Source organism: Nannobrachium achirus (assembly GCF_963921795.1).
Source record: "Nannobrachium achirus genome assembly, chromosome: 7".
NCBI lineage: Eukaryota > Metazoa > Chordata > Actinopteri > Myctophiformes > Myctophidae > Nannobrachium > Nannobrachium achirus.
The window spans coordinates 41,697,069-41,714,440 of NC_137816.1; the positions used below are offsets into that span (position 1 = coordinate 41,697,069).

The 17,372-nt window shown below is 43.2% G+C and overlaps 1 protein-coding gene across 1 annotated transcript; it reads right to left on the bottom strand.

The window, feature by feature from the left end:
• Positions 1-257: 257 nt before the first annotated feature.
• On the bottom strand, positions 258-16,446 carry fbxo22 (F-box protein 22; the record flags this gene model as incomplete). The annotated part of the gene is made up of 8 exons (XM_080730753.1): positions 258-2,964; positions 4,551-4,788; positions 9,353-9,518; positions 10,451-10,603; positions 12,761-12,859; positions 13,065-13,152; positions 14,835-14,967; positions 16,295-16,446. 8 exons carry the CDS (start codon positions 16,444-16,446, stop codon positions 2,812-2,814), a joined length of 1,182 nt encoding a protein of 393 aa, XP_080586879.1. The 3' UTR covers positions 258-2,811.
• Between the last annotated feature and the right edge of the window lie 926 nt (positions 16,447-17,372).

Genomic DNA, 17,372 nt, shown 5'->3' on the forward strand with positions numbered 1-17,372 from the left:
CACAACCTGTATAAAAGTGCATGTACTGTATTATGATTCAAGCGAAAGACGGCTAAAATACAAAAAATCCCTTATTTAAAATGTATTTGAAACTATTAAACACATTGCCTGCCAGGAGCTTGTGGATGTGCTCCTTTTCGTGACCAGATCGACAGCGAAGATTTTTGCATGTTTAACAAAGACACATAAAATCCTCTTTTGTGAAAACAAAGACACATAAAACCCTATGAAAAATGGGAAGAGTACTTGAGACATCCTTGAGATTTTGAGAAAACAAAACACTGACTTTCTTTTTAATTTCGGCATTTCTGAATCAACAATTATAACAGTTACACAACTGAGTCAAATGCAAAGCGAGCAGCCCAGAGGTGGAGGACAGAACAGAAGATATATGTGCTGCATGTACACATAATTTGGAGGAAATATACACATATTTTACAAGAATGCTATATATTACACAGGAAGGAAGCAAAACAAAAAACAAATGACCTGTAAATATTTAGTTTTTTGTGAAACTCGTCTAGACTAAGCCATGCGTACACACAGTTACATCTGCAAGAGAGGCATTAGAGCTGGGCAATATAGGCTAAATCAAATACTGTACCACTTTCTTTTTTTTTACAAAATGTCTCAATATGGATATTGTGTAATATCAGTTAATTTTTGAACGATGCCAACAGCTCCTACGTCTGGCTTTGTGTGTAGGTCCCCATGTATGAGTGTAGAGCACAGAACTCCATGTATGGAGATAATATCACGGACAGAACGGCCCATACAAGGAGATATGCACGTGTGTCGTGTTTGATACCATGCCAACTGGTGTGATTTTTATTTCTTCTATTATGTTCCAATATAGCAAAAATAGCCATTCTGCAAATTTGGAAATGTTTTAAAGTATAAATTAAGGCTAAAATTAAGTGATTAAAACTAGAAAAACTAATATGGTATAATATCAATATATTGCCCAGCCCTAGAGGGGAAAACAACATAAAAACTTCTTCCTTATGTCATTGGTTAAAAGCATCAGTTTCTTCTTCAACCACTTTCACCCTGACGTACCTATACTGTATATTTCAGGCATGTCATTATAGGCGAAGGTTCTGTTTCTGAAATGTTCACATGTCTCGGAAGTAACAGATCTACAAGCCCATAACAGCTTGTGAGCTTGTAGATCGGCTATTCTCTAATAGCCTATGGATGAATCAGGCATGTTTAAGTGCTGTGATCAGCCATGTCTTATGCGTACCCCCCATATCTCTCACAGGGCGTGATTATAGCAGTGTTCCCAACCTGTTTTTTCCTTGTAGGAAACAGAGGTACATCTGACCCCCCCCCCCCCCCCGCCTCCACATGTGCACATGCACACACACTATATACAATTACAGTACGAAGAACAGCGAAAATAGCCAATCAACAAGCAAGCTCACAATGCAAGCTTGCAGACTTTTTGAAAAATCTTGAAAAAACAAATTTTCTACAATTCTTTACAATATAATGTCACGCACGAACTATAGATGCCAGGTTGAAAATGGATGAAAGCAGGTTTTGATTTTGTGCAACATGTTCGTAAAAAAAACCTGACCAGGACCTCGTGATATTTGGCGTCCTGTCCAAGGGGGGCCAGACCTCAGGTTGGGAACCGCTGATTATACAGCACTCAAATAACCACGGACCTCCCCATAACTCAAGAGTGTAAAAACTGAACCACATTTGTACATTCTTGAGATACAGGCCTGTAGGGTCCATTTGGTTCCTAACTATAAATCATTTAGCTGTGGACCCCTGAGAACCGCTTGGGGGGTCCCTGGAAGCCCACGTTGAGAACCAGTCCACACCAATGATCTGTGACGCAACCACACGCATCAGAATACCAAAACTCTTCCGACCCGCAACGGGGCAATCCAGAGTGCTGCGATTCTTCTCTGCAGCGTAATTTGCAACGGTTTGGTTGCATCACTAATCATTGGTGCGGACTGGCCTTTATGGCACACAAGCAACCGGAATGTTGGAGTTTCCTGAAAGTGCACCGTTCTGTGCGTCAGTGGAAGGTGGTGCATGCTCACTGGCCAGCCCTGGTGCACCAGCGTCATCACCGTGGACCCCCAGTTTGTTACGCATTAGGCCACGGACCCGCCTCCCCCAATTAATCCAAGAGCATGCAAATGGAACCAAATGGACCTTTCTTTAAAAACTGGCTGCCACCATTCACTTACGCTTTATTTTTTAAGAGCCCCGGAAGCTTTGTGCGAGTGCACGTGTGTATAATCTGACGTTTCTAGGAAGGAGGTCAGTTTGGTTACAAACTGTCGCGAAACTAAAATCCTAACCGGGGCCGACTATCACGATTGAGTGTAGCCGTGAAAAAGAGCGGCTCTCTGCCTTTTCGGTGTTATTTGCACCTTATTAAGAGATACAGCCGTTTTTATGTTACAGCATAGAATAGGAGTCAATGGAGAATAGACGCTCCATGTTGCTTCTGGCTGCGTTGCGTCATGATGTATGCAGTTTTTCTTTCACCAGCAGCCGTAGCAAGCGTCTGTTGCCTGGTTACCACGGTAACCCTTAACTCGTCTGTGGACGAGTTTGGCTGCAGGGGCACCCATTGTGTTAAGGGGTCCTTTTTGGTTCCATTTGTACTTTCTCAGTGTTACAAGCCTGAAAGGGTCCATTTGGTTCCCAACGATCAATCATTCAGCCGGGGAACTCCCTGGGAAACCCCCTCAAGGACCCCCGGGGGTCCCCAGACCCTGTTTTTGTATAGGTGGTTGAGCACCCGAATGTTTTGCTGTTCCTGATCGGTGCAGGGGTTGGTCAGCCCAGGTGCACCAGTGTCATCACCGTGGTGTACTCGTGCTGCAGGCTGTCCGTGTCGGCGTCGCACAGCGTGTAGTCGTCCTTGACGATGCGGTCACAGCCGATCTCGCCGTTGCCGAAAATGCCGAAGAGCGGTGTGTTGGGGAAGACCTTGGTGGAAAGCAACCGGTTACTTTTACGTTCATTTCCGTTTTTCAGTTTGCTTTATACTTATCGTCGCTGTCGGGCAGAAACCTCTGCCATCTTCATATTTTAACTTTGTGTTTTTTCCCCCGTAAATTAACAATTTTAACTTTGTGTTTTTTCCCCCGTAAATTAACACAACAAAAGTATAAAAAATAGAAGATCTACAAGCTTGAAACATTTAAAAAATGTTCTTGAATTTGAATCCTGAAAAGTGACCGTTTTGAACAGATGAGGTTTCCACCCGACACAGCAGTTATACTACCTCTCCACACAAAAATGTGTTTACAACTTCTTTTTTTACAACCAACAACAATTCTACTAGTTACCAAACATACATTAATCACTCAAGTGGTAAAAGTGCAATTTTATACTATTTTAGACCAACAAGCTCTTGACATGTCAATACATTTCTGGTGATTACATCATTTCAGTAAGTGTGTCTCAATTTTCTTTTTCATTCAATGGTTTCGAGAAATTGTCAAAAAAGCTTATGTGGAATGGTTATTGTGACAATTATACCAGTGAGAGATTATATAAAAAAGAACATACTTTTGTTTAATTGAACTGACTGAAAAAGAGTAAAAAAAAAAGTAAAGGTCTTTGCACACTGCTGTGTTTCTTCGGACGAATATCGGAGTGAATTTCAGAGCACGAAAATAAAGAAATCAATCTCACGTTATGTCAATCACGTTTGCACACTGCCGCCAGTTTCGTATTTATTTTCGGACCAAGGGTTATCTTTTCAGATTTTCGCAACTGTTGCCATTGGTTCCCTTGCTCTCTCTCTTTCCTCTCTCTCTCCCCTTGACCTGAAAAACGTTATTTTTTTATTTATTTTTGATTTTTGATTTCCAAAACGCAGCAGTGTGCAACGAGTTTAATTCTTGTTCTAGCACTAACCTTGCAGTAGGTATGTAGGCAAGAAATCTTACTTGACATTTCTGTTAGGCTTTTAGGCTACATAAAATAACTTCAATATTTAACAACTGTATACATTAATAGTGGAAATAGTCGATCTACACGCTCAAAACGTGTCACAATGTGACACGTTTTAGGCTTGTGGATCTGCCGTTTTCGCTATTTTTGAAAATCAACATTTTTCAACATGGAAATGCTTATGACTAATGCAGGGGTCTTCAACAGGGGGTCCGGGACCCCTAGGGGCCCTCAGAGTTCCCACAGGGGGTCGTTCAAAACTTTGTGTGATAAGAACTTTATTTGTTCTACACTAACCACTTAAACCCTAGTTGCGCTGCGAGGCGTTGTGAGCTTGTAGATCTGTTATTCTTGGCAAAGAGGTTTTGTGTAGAGGGAAGAGCAGCCTAAGTATTGACAGTTCAAGTCGTTTAACGTCTAAAATTACACATTAAACGAACAACCTACACTGATGATATTGCTAAGCGGTCCAAGAAATCTATGAACATTTTTAATCTGCAACACAATGTTATACAATATGTAGTGGGGGTCCCTGCTTCATCTCTCTCTCAGCTAAGGGGTCCTTGGCCTGAAAACGTTGAAGAACCCTGATGTAATGACCGTGCCAGGCCTACCTTGCGGAAGGCGTCGGCCTCCACGTTGCTCTGGTTGTAGTAGTTGTGTCCTCGGCCCACGCAGGCAAACATGAAGCCCAGGGTGTTGCTCTCGGGCAGCTTGGCGGCCTTCAGCCGGCGGATGGTGGCCTCGGCCGCCTTGGGGCTGCTGACGTCCTGCTCCAGCAGCACTGAGGCGCCCTGCACCCTGGGCCCGCTCAGGGTGACTCCCACCACGCCGTACGTACCCTGGCTGCAGCTGGGGAGAGAAGCAGAGGGATTTAATCCTGGTCTCTAACCCTGCCCCCAGGGAAAAAACGGAGCTCCGGCATAAACGCAAGGTCGGTGCGGCGCGCAGATATCCTCCACTGACATGAAAACGCCCCCTTCTCATTGAAATGCATTGGCGGAACGCAGATTCCACTCTCATAGGTATTTTGGTGCGTGTGCACCCTTACAAGTAAAAGTCTGGAATTCAAAATGTACTTGAGTAAAAGTACAAAAGTATTGGCATCAAAATGTACTTACTGTAAGTACAAAATGTTTGAAAACACTACAAGCTCACAACGCGTTGTGACCTTGTAGACCGGCTATTTTCAAATAGCCTAGGTATAAAATAGGGCTAAAGTGGATTAATGTATGTTTTGATTTTATGGTGCTCATTGTGTTAACTCATTTTGCTGCAGAACCCCTGGAACCAAAAGATTCTGCGACCCACAAATGGGTCCCGACCCACTGTTTAGGAACCATTGCACAGACCTGCCAACCTTGGGAAATGTTTGAGCACACATGCACACCGCACAGCGCCCGCACCGCAAATTTTGCGGTTTTCCCGCACGAAACGTGCACAGCGTATATTTTCAGGGGTCCCATGCACCTTTTTGGGTGGGACCTTTACAGTTATGTTAAAGAAATTTCACACCAGAAATGTAGCACATTGCATGTCTTGGCTAATAATGGAGGCAAGATGTTATAACAACCTTTTAAATAAAAATGCCAATTGGTCCAGAGAAAAAGTAGTATTACCAGGCAATACAGTAATGTTGCGTTGGCAATACTGTTGACAAATCTGTAATAAAATATACTAACTGCACTTGCTCATATTTATTGGGTTAAATTCTTCTTCTGCCGAAACAACAAGCATATCTTCTTGTCTAGTGCTCCCCAGCACCATGCGCCCCATTCACACACCATTCCTGTGGTGCCTGGGAAGAACTACACAGCAGGGAGCAAAAATGTTTTGCCTCACTCTGATTTGTTATACCGCGCCCAATCCACCCATCCCACGAAATTGCGTAGCAGTCAGTGGATATTGCGTACCTGCGTACAGAGACCTAAAAATGTGTGCTTTGTACACAAAATGCGTGCAGGTTGGCAGGTCTAAGTGCACTAGACAGGACGGACAAACACGGTCTCCACCTGACAGCGACGATATATACACCGTCGTTGTTGGGTGCAAACCTTTTATGTCCAAAATGTTGTTATTATTTTTAAAACAATTTAAAATAGTGAAAATAGACGATCTACAAGCGCACAAGACAGTGACGATATAGTGCATTCTGCAAGTCCAACATGTGCAGGGGGATTTGTTCCAAAAAAGATGGAGAATAAAGCGGCTTTGGTGTGTGTTGTGAGCATGCAGGGCTGTTTACAGACGGAAGGAGTTTGACCTGGCAGCTCTGTCATTGTTCAGGGCTCTGATGGCCCAGGGGGAAGAGAGAGAGACAGGGGGCAGCAGAATGAGAATGAGAGAGACGGTACAGGAGTGGAGTGAGACAGGAATAAACAGAAAGGGCAGGGAGGCAAAAGGGCCTTTCTGTGTGGAGTTTGCATGTTCTTCCCGTATCACCTAGGGTAAAAATGTACCCTCACAAAAACATGCAGTAATCTTGGTCTCTATACTGCCTCCCTCTGGCCAGCCGGGGCGCCTGATGGAGGGGAAAGGATCTGGTTGGAATAACGTGTTCCTTCCACGCGCTACGTCCAGCCAAGGAAACTCCCCCCGTCAGGTGAAAAGAAGCGGCCTGGACTCCTCATGCATAGAAGGAAGCATGAGGCAGTCCATTGCTCTCCCCATGTTGGCAGAGGGAGTGTGGTGCCCAGGATTACATTAGATAATTGGTACTGGGTGAAAAATGGGTTGAAAAATCGAGGGATAAAAATTATATAAAAAAGAAAAAAAAGGGCAGGGAGAGAAAGAAGTAGATGGCGGGCGATACAGGTGGAGGGAGAGAGAGAGACGGGTAGAGAGAGAGAAAGAGGCAGGCAGACAGACAGCCAGACAGAAAGCAAGGGAAGGAGGGAGACAGATAGAAGGACAGAGAGAAGAGGAGAGACAGACAGAGAGACCGAGAGAGAGAGAGGGCGAGAGAGGGATCACCAGTGGAGTAATGCTGATATGTCCAGTTTCTCTGGAGTCACATAGAGGCTGCTGGGGAACAAGGCCTTGTACTCCAATTTACTTTCAGCAGAGAAAAATGGCTCTGATTAAAGTTACACAGCCTGGAAAAGTGCATCCCCAACGGCCTTCGCTCTCCAGATGGCCACAGGCTCAACCTCGCGGAAAATAGATTAGAATGTGGTTTCAAACACTTTACCAACTCGGAAGCCTAAACACACATTGAATTACACAAATCCAAAGTGTTTTACTTCATATATTTAACCACTTAAAAACCTGTTTTATATTTTCCACACTGGGAGAAAAACGGCATCTGAAAGTTTGATGGATTGCATTTTTAAACACGAGTGCCATCCATTGCATCCTATGAACGGTGGGGTTCATTTGGTGCCGACCGGCGTGCGCATACTGGTTTATATCAATGTGACGTGGACCATTAAGGCATCTATTATATATCCGAGTTAACTTTACTCTACCGCCACCTAGTGTCTATTGTGATCCTGTTTTGTTTTTAGATATTTTTAGGGCTTTTTGCTTTTCCTGATAGTACAGTAGGTAGACAGGAAACAGGGAGAGACGGGGAGTTAGGGCTGTCACGATTATGACATTTTACATGACGATTGATTGTCACTCAAATATTGTGTTTTGGTCGTTGACAACTACATTTCTTTTGGCTTTTAGGCTTTGAAGTTGCACATGGTAGATATGACACATAACCCAAATATACAAAGAAATTACTGACATATTACAACTTTATACTTAAAAAACCAGTAAGACTCCCTAATCGGGAGATAAGCGACCGTAGGTGGCTTATCTCCACAAATAGGGCAAACATTTTTTTTTCCAAAATCTTCCTGATCCATGTTGATGACATGTGTAGACATGCTGTGTAGACAGTGATATTCGTGATTTTAGGGCAAAAACTGTAGGAGCAGTGTCCAAAAATGTGTTTTAAAAATCGGCCTGAAGGTGGCGCTAGAATAGGGCCATGTGAGAAATGAGGGGTGGGGTGTCCGCGTTGCCTTGGCGGACGAATAGGTACCGGCCCCGGCTCTCCCGGACGCTCCTAGCCCGAGTTACGGCATTTTATGTGTGCTGCAGTGGCAGGGGGTCCTCCACTGGGGGCGCCACCACTTTTGCATCCGTTCTGGAGCACCAGGAGTCGGTGGTCCCCGGGAATTCACCGTGAGCAGCCCCGTTGCGGTGGTCATTTGGTCATTTTTGCACATTTGGTAATTTTTTACATCTGGGGGTCCCCCAGGGACCCCGGGGTCCCTGGGGCTCCGGGGGTCCTTGGAGGTTGTAGTTTGGCAGGCAAGGAGTGTGTGTGCAAAATCTGGCATGGATCGGGTCAACGGTTGCGGAGATATGAGCAGGGCAAAAGTGTGACTGACTCACTGACTGACTGACTCACTGACCCACGGACAGCCTGTGGAGGTTTTGGTAGTAAATGCGACCTACGGTCGCAATAATATTGATAGTGGAAATAGCCGATCTACAAGCTCATAATGTGTCGCGATGCGACACGTTGAGCTTGTAGATCTGCTATTTCCACTATTTTTTACTTAAAAATATCTGAACATTTTTCAACAAGGTAACGATTATGACGATTATGAAAAATAATCGCGATTATGTCAAATAATCGCGATTAGACGATTATGTAAGAATTGTGACAGCCCTACGGGAAGTGACATGCAGCAAAGGCTGTCGGGATCTGGACTCGAACCCACAACACGCTGTCAGGCAGCAGAGCATAATGTGCTAAGCGCCTGGACCGCTAGACCAGCGAGTGCCCCGATCCTGATTGTTATTGGTTGAAGCAACGTACTACAGGAGTGTGGCATCAGGTACAGAATAGAGATGTGTATGTCAGCTAGGGATGTGACGATATGAAAATGTCATATCACGATTATTGTGACAAATTAAATCACGATTTACGATATTATCGTGATAATCAAAATCCATTATCCCGGGGCGAAACATTTGCCAAAAAAATAGCAGATCTACAAGCCCATTTTTGGCAAAGACATTTGATAAGAGAGTGAAAAAAAGACTGTATCAAGTACGTATATTATAAGCACATTTCACCAATAGGGTTTAAGTGGTAGCGGATATGCAGCTCGAAAAAAAAAGGTGAATTGATCCCAGTGCATGACGGAGGACGATATCACGATAAATGCAATCTTCACAATGCGATTATCGTGAGTGTTTTTTATCACGATAATATTGGTTATTGTCCCATCCCTAAAGTCAGCCTTACTGTAATGTGTATATGTGAATTGGAAACCTTTTAACAACAAAGTCTCGAATGGTGGTCCCAGTCTGACACTAAACTCTTCAGATGGGGGTCTGCAGCCAAATACATATTAATTTTGGGGGTCCTTGGCATAAAAAGGTTTGAAAAGCAATGCAAGCTTTCACTCACCACTGGCGTGGAGGAGAGAAGGCACTCTCCACCAGCCCTCCAGCTACCAGAGCTTTGCTCTTGGCCAGCGGTTCCAGCACCTGGCTGAGGAAGCGAGCAGCTCCACACTTGTACGCCTCATAGACAAACAACAGCACCACTCGAAGCTCTGGATTGTTGACCAATCCTAGAGAGAGGGGAGAAAGCAATGAGGGAGGCACACACCATTTTGGAAATTCATGGGCCAAGAAATTGCTTCAACTTAGGCCTGCGGATTTAAATATACATCATCTCATAATATCGCAAGTTTCCACAATGAATACACTGGGTTTATATATGTATATTTTGACATGGATTTGTATGACATGTCATGGACTTTACAACTGATTTTCAAAATATTTTACGACGAGGGATAGATTTATGTACTGTAAGTGTAATATACAATTATTTTGGGTAATATGACCGCAATATGCTTTTGCAACTATGCTCTTTGAAACATAACACCCCAGCACATGAAGGGAGAGTTATAGTATATTCAGGATGTGGTTTATTAAGTTTGCTATAAATCGATTATTTCTTGCTTCCTCCTCACATGACTGAAGCTGCACATTCAAATTGCAAATGACAAATCTGTGGTCAGAATCAGAGACTGAATTAATTCCACACCGCACACTTCGTTTCATGCATAGGTATGTTATAACTCCATTATCTGATTAACTGACATGAGCAACATTAACCTGTTAAGACCTGAGGCCGATTGTACTAAAGTCTTCCAAATCAGTTTTCTGATTGGAAGACTTCCCCAGAAACAAAGATTTTAGTAAAATATATATATATATATATATTCATAGATTTGCACACATTTTCACAGATAAAAAGAAAATAGCAGATATACAAGCTCATAGCACGTCATTGACGCGCTATGAGCTTGCATATCTGCTATTTTTGAATAGCCACAGTATAAAATGACACAGATGCTTTCCCGGTTTTAACCGGTTAAGTCAGTGAGAGGTTCTAAACGTCGGTTTCGATACGCGTTCAGTGAATTGCCCCAGCCCTACGTCAAAAGGCAAAGGCAAAACTCTGCCCCTGGGTGGTGGGTACAGTGAACTGGCTGACCTGCGTCCTCCAGGGCTGTTGGAGACATGGTCTTCTTGCAGAAGTGGAAGGGCCTGATGTGAACTCCCTCTATGCTGGGGAACATGATGGCGAAGCCTGCCTCTCCTTCCTGGTGCTCTTGAGGAGGACCCGAGTGGGAACCACTGGGCGTCACTGGAGAGAAGAGACAGAAGGTGGACTGAAAACATTAAAACCGGGAAAGCATTGTGGTCATTTCAGGATTTAGGACAGTGTTTATCAAAAATAGCAGACGAACTCACAGCGCATCGCTTTGTGCCGTCCTCCAAGCTTGTATATCAGCTATTTTTGAAAATTCTTGAAAGTGTTTGAAAAATGTGTAACAATTTAGATTTTCTTCTCTTGAAAGTGTTTGAAAATGTGTAACAATTTAGGTTTTCTTCTCTTCTGGGAGTCCCTTGCCACAAAACATGGAGGGTCCGCAGCCAAATACATATAATTCTGGGTGTCCGCAGCATGAAAACTACCGGTTTAGAAGGTATTTGTAGAATGGGCATTGAACATTATGGTCATCGGTGGTGGTTCTAGACCAGTGGTGTCAAACTGCTGGCTGATGAAAGCCTAATTCATAAGTTAGTTGCACGCTGGTGTTGTGCACCGAAAACAGCAGATCTACGAGCTAACTACACATCGTACTGCAATGTATTGGGAGCTTGTAGATCTGCCATTATTGGTGCCCCACACACGGAGTGTTACGATCTTTGTTTGAAATCCATGTGTTTAATAAATGGATAAACTTAACACTTTAGATTTAGAATTTTACTATAAAGTAAACGTTAAGGGAATGTATAGACATTTCTTGTACTGTAAGTTATAGCCACACATAAGCCATAGATCGAACCTCGTTCAATCCCAATGTGAGAAATAGAAATCAAACCATTCGTTGCATTTGAGTAGGCGACCTGGCGTTGACCCCCCTCCGCGTGGCTGCAATACCACAGCAGCAGTATCATCACAAACATCCAAGCGTGCCATTAAAGGTGAAAGATGATGGCGAGCGTGATATACGCCATCAAGAGCACACAGCTGATGAAATGTCACTTCTCCGTGGGACTGTGATTACACGGACAAATGGAGTGCCACGACCGTAGCGGATGGGACTATTCATCAACGTAACGACCCGAGACGCGCCGGTTCCCTGCAGAGACCCCTAACGAGGAAGTCGGATGGAACGCATGACACATGCATGCAGCGTTTTATCACACGTGACGTCACCAGTTTGAGCCATGAGTCAGGACATCTGCTGCACGCATGCTGTGCACCGTTCTCTCCCGCCATGAACATTCCACCCAATACGTGCACTGTGAATGTAAAGGTCATATTGATGACGATGGTTACGGCATGGCTCTGAAAGAGGCCGCCGTCTACATGAGACATGTCTATAAGCTGTCCGGAGCCGTCTAAACTCACAAAACCTTTTATTAGTACACATACTGCATGTTCTATACTTTAAGATATTTAACTTCAAATGTATTTTATAGCTGTGAGAAGTGTGGAGTGGAGAGGAGTGTGCCATCTAGTGGCTGAATGATGCCTGCAGCACCTTTAGATGATACAGACAACTAAACAACGTGCATAAACAACCAGGACAGCTCCGCCTGCAGGTGGTCTGCTCTTCAAGGCACGCCAGCTGCTCTCCGTGCTCAGACAGCAGCACAGTCCAGGTGGAGGACAAATACAGACGGACTCCATAAATAGGTCATGTAGTCAATCAACGTTGATTCATTTCAGCTTCATATATGCGTTTCTATTCAAAGATGACCACAAAAAGCATAAAATAATCATTTTGGCCATTGTCAGACTGACTTTGTTTATATCCCTCTTCTATTCTTTTACATGGATTGATAAGGGATATAAACAAAGTCAGTCTGACAATGGCCTAAATGATTATTTTATCATTATTTAAGCTTTTTGTGGTAATTTTTTAATAGAAACACATATATGAAGCTTAATCTTTTTTATTAAGTATTTTCAACATAATTTTTATTTTAGTGTCCGTTTTTCAAGAAAAAGTTGACTATAGCTCCTTTAAATCTTTGATTTTCAAAAAGTGCAACTTTCCAAACAGACCGATTATTGCTTTTAGCTTAGTGTTGTGCACCAACGTTGACACTTTTATGTGTGAGCCGAGCGTGAGAAAGGGGGTTCGAAGGGAAAACGGTTAAGAACCGCTGCTACACAGTTTGTACAACTAACTAAAGTGAACGTACACTCTTAGCTCGGCCAGCAGCTGTGCATGCACTCTGCTCTTTGCACAAATGTTAAAAGCAGTAAGAAAAGAGGAACACTTACAGACTATTCCTGGCGTGGCGATGCCTATGAGGTCACATGCTTTGGGGAAGAGCATGCTCAGCTCCTCCACTGTGTCTGGACTGTGACGACACTTTTTCGCTGCAAATAAAAACAAACGTTAAAGAAAACGATTACAGATCAAGTAGCACCAACTTTGATTCCCCACACAGCATTGTCTAATCAATATTATTTCAAGAAAAAGAAATGTAATGTTTGCAGTAGTTGTATAATAAATTCATGAGTGCCCCAGATGCAACCAAATTTGACCGGTAAAACATCCGTCTCAGCCTCTGAGCAGTAGTACCTTTGTTCTGGCTGTAGCAGTATGCTTGTCCATTGAAGGCCTCACTGTCTACCATGGCCAGAACGGTTTTAGGCAACAGGAACACTTTCTGTTCAGAATGAGAAAATCACTATTAAATCACTATTTAATAGGCTGTTATGTAAAATGAAAAGCGAGTCATTGGCAGATATTTCATAATATTGACTAGGCAGTTCCTCACGCTTAATGTCATAGGTCGGGAGTCTACGTCCAAAAGCACCAGGCAGCTTGATGTACAATTAGTACCCCCCATGACATTAGCAAAATTGCAGCATTTTGTGGTTAAAGTAACCATTACTGTAAATAGCTCTACATTCCCATAGCAATCATTGCTAGCCTAGGGAGATCACTTAGTTAGAGCTACTTAAATCTACTTTTTTTGATTGCTTACATCATGCGAAATGTTATTTTTGTCGCATTCCTTCACAGTGAACGGAAGGTCCAAAACCAAAGCGGAAGGTCCAAAACCAAAGAATACTTGAGTCCAGCAAACATCAAAACTATATAAAGGAAAAATAAATGTAAATCCCACAGAACTGAAACGCTCACAATATATTCCAGAGTACTCTGACTGCCATTTTCTTCAATGCATCAAGTATACAAGTGAGGATTCTTCATAACGGTTCCCTTTATCGATTCCTAAAGGGTTCCAAATGGACCCTAACAGGTCTGTAACTCTGACAGGGTACAAATGGAACCAGTGGACCTTTACGGGTTGAGGCTTGATGAGAACAGGAAGGAAAGCGACACAAACAAAACATTTTGGAAATCGTCTCTGTCGGGTGAAAACCTCAAGTCCAAAACCATTGCTTTTCAGGACACTATGAGATGCTTTTGTGTAGTAAGCCTTGCCGAGCCATGAGGCCCATAGGGCAGGGGCCTATCTCCTGTTTTTGTAGCGTGAGGCAGCTTGATCCACTGGACATCATCATGACACTAGTATATGCCGCAGGGACTTACCCCCAAACTAGGGTTGTTCGATTTGGCCTAAAAATTAAAATATTTCTCAGAAAAGTCGATTTTTGATTTTGATTTATTGGTTTCAAAAATGTTGTTTTCATTTTAAAAAATGCTATCAAATATGATTTTTTTTTTTTTGTAGGACTCTGGCTTATTATATTGCAGATCCTTGTCAGGTCTTAGGAGGACCGGGCTGTGGAATCTCTGCCCCATGCAGTGCTCTAATAAGTGAGATCTGTACCAGAATTACCCTAATTAAAGTGAAAATCGATTTGTCGCTTTTCTTTTTTCTTTAATCTTTTAAACTAAAAATATCCGATTTAGATTAAAAACCGATTAATCGCCCAGCCCTACCCCAAACCAACCCTTGATGCGGAGTGCCAAGCATGGAGGCAGTGGGTCTCATTTAAAGTCTTTGGTAAGACCTGGCCGGGGATCGAACTCCGACCTCCCAGTCTCAGGCGGACACTAACCACAAGACCACTGAGCTGGTGTGTCACTGTAGTATGACCAAAGTTAGAATAAATAGGAGGTTTCCACTCGACAGCAACAAACTGATATAAGACAGGGTCTTCCAACGTTTTCAGGCCAAGGACCCCTTAGCTGAGAGACACATGAAGCAGGGACCCGCTCTAATCAGGCGATACAGACTTTCATCGATTTCATAGATAAGATTCATAAACTTGTTCGACAGCACTGTCATCAGTCCGTCAGACCCCCCTGTAGTAACTCTGAGGACCCCCTAGGGGTCCCGTACCCCCTGATATAAGAAAACAGCGGAGGGTGTTGTACCTCCACCTCCTCGGCCAGACAGCTGCAGAGAGCGTGAACGTCTGCGTTGGAAGGACCGCAGGCCGACACCCACGTCAACTTCTGCTGGGTTCTGAGCACCCTGCGGGCACAGTTCCTCCATAACCTGCACACACTGAACACACAGCACACGTAGGGTTAACACAGGTCCTCCATAACCTGCACACACTGAACACACAGCACATGTAGGGTTAACACAGTTCCTCCATAACCTGCACACACTGAACACACAGCACACGTACAGGATTGGGACCAACATTGAGGATCCGGAATCGATTCCATCACATTTGGAACGGTATCAGGAGCAAGTTTCATCACACTGTCAGAGCTTGTCTGCTTGCTTTGCAATAACAATAACGGTGGTTCTCAAACGTTAACATTTCATGCAACACCATAACTCTCTGAGTAACATACCTTTTAGGGTCCATTTGGAAAACCCTAGAGAAATCATTAAAGGGCCAGTTCACCTCTGGGACAACCAGATCTTATTTTATTGTTGTTTGAGACACGATCAACCCATGCATATTAAAACTTTTGACAGCACTATCATCAGTGCATTTTGGATTCATTGTTAATGTCTATTTTCAATAAACCCTAAACTTGACCTCTCAATCTGTACTTGGTCTGCTCTTTTTTCCTATGCTCGTTATGTATTTTTGCCAAATATTCATACACAGTAACTAAACCTGGTTAAATACACGAAATGGAGTAAAAAATGTACAATATTGCCCACTAAAATTGAATGGAATTAAAGTATAAATTAACTTAAAATGCACATGTAAGTACAAGCACCTCAAAACTGCAGTAAACAGTACTTGAGTAAATGTATTTGGTAAATGCATTTGTTTTTTTACGGATATTGAGCTTGATTTTGTCTTTCAAGAGATACCAACCCAAAGTCATTTACATCAAGCCTCTTTAATGAGACTGGTATATTCCATGATATATTTGTCATTATGGATCACATGTAATGAATGATGTTTGTAATAGTCCGGTCTCACATGCAAGGGCTAGGTTCAATCAAGCCAAGTAATAGAAGATCATGCAAAAACTAAGGCAGTAGCCTACACATATCTAATAATTATTCATTATGTTTCATGCACACTGGGAAACGTGCAATATGTAAGATTCTTGCAGACTAGAGAGGATAAAATTGCAAGGCAGTTTGCAGTACTACCAACAACAACAACAATAATAATACATAATACACTCTTGGCAAATAAATTGGATTGAAGTTTAACTCTGCACTAAAATGTATTCATTCTAGCTTAACTACTTAAAACGTCTGCTTAATATTTGGTCTGTCGTACGACTAAAACAGCATTATTTTCGGCAGTTATTTTGACACAAGCAGTTCCTGACATGATGGGGGCGTTAGCATGCTGCTAACCATGATGCTAACTACTAACCCAGCCAGCAGCATCATGTTCCCAGCAGCTCACCTTGCTATCTGGAGCAGAGACTTGGTCGGCACGAAGGTCAGGATCCTCTCCACCACCTCGGCCACGTTGCTGAGGATGTATTCGGCCTTGCTGTCCTGCTGCTGCTGCTGCTGCTGCTGCGAGCCGCCGGCGGACGACGGCTTCTCCTCCATGTTTGGATGCTAACCTGGCTAGGCTAGTATGACCCTTCACCTCTGCATCTCACACACTGCGGTTGGTGTGTAGAGAGAGAGAGAGTGCACAGCACTGCTGCCTCCTGGCGACATGGGAGGGGGACGACAACGTTTATTTATGCAGAACAGGGGTCTTCAACGTTTTCAGGCCAGGGACCCCTTAGTAGACCTTAGTTGAGAGAGAGAGATGAAGCAGGGACCCCCATGCACAACCTTCTCATAGATTCCGTTCAGTTTCATCGTTTGACAGCACGATCAGCAGTGTATTTTGGATTCATGCCAATTAGTGTTTTCAGATATTTAACCACTTGAAGCATCAATAAAAAATAAACTTGACCTTTCACTCTGTAGTCTGCTCTTTCCCCCCCTCTTCAGCAATCCTGTTTGCCAAAAATAGCCGATCTACAAGCTCATGTGGTATCCTAGATATGATTCCTTCAGCAGAGCGCTGGGTGTCTGTTATGAGCTGCTACCATAAAACCTAGGAGGCAATGAGCTACAAAAGTATGAGCTGACTGTGAATCTTCCTTGGAAAGAAGTTGAGGGTCCAGGTGCAGTACAGTACAGTACAGTAAGGTACAGTACGTTTCAGTAAAGTACAGTAATGTACAGTACGGGACAGTAAGGTACAGTACAGTAAAGTACCGTAAGGTAAAGTACAGTAAGGTACGGTACAATACGGTACGGTACAATACGGTATGGTACAGTAAGGTATGATACAGTACAGTACAGTACAGTACAGTACAGTACAGTACAGTAAGGTAAAGTACCATAAGGTACCGTCCACATTATGTTTTAATTTTATTTTGATTTAATTGTCCATAACGTTAAGTTCATGTAATAACACTGCTTGTCTACATTGTATTTCCATTACCATTTTACGTCAGTAAAATGAAAGAGAGCAT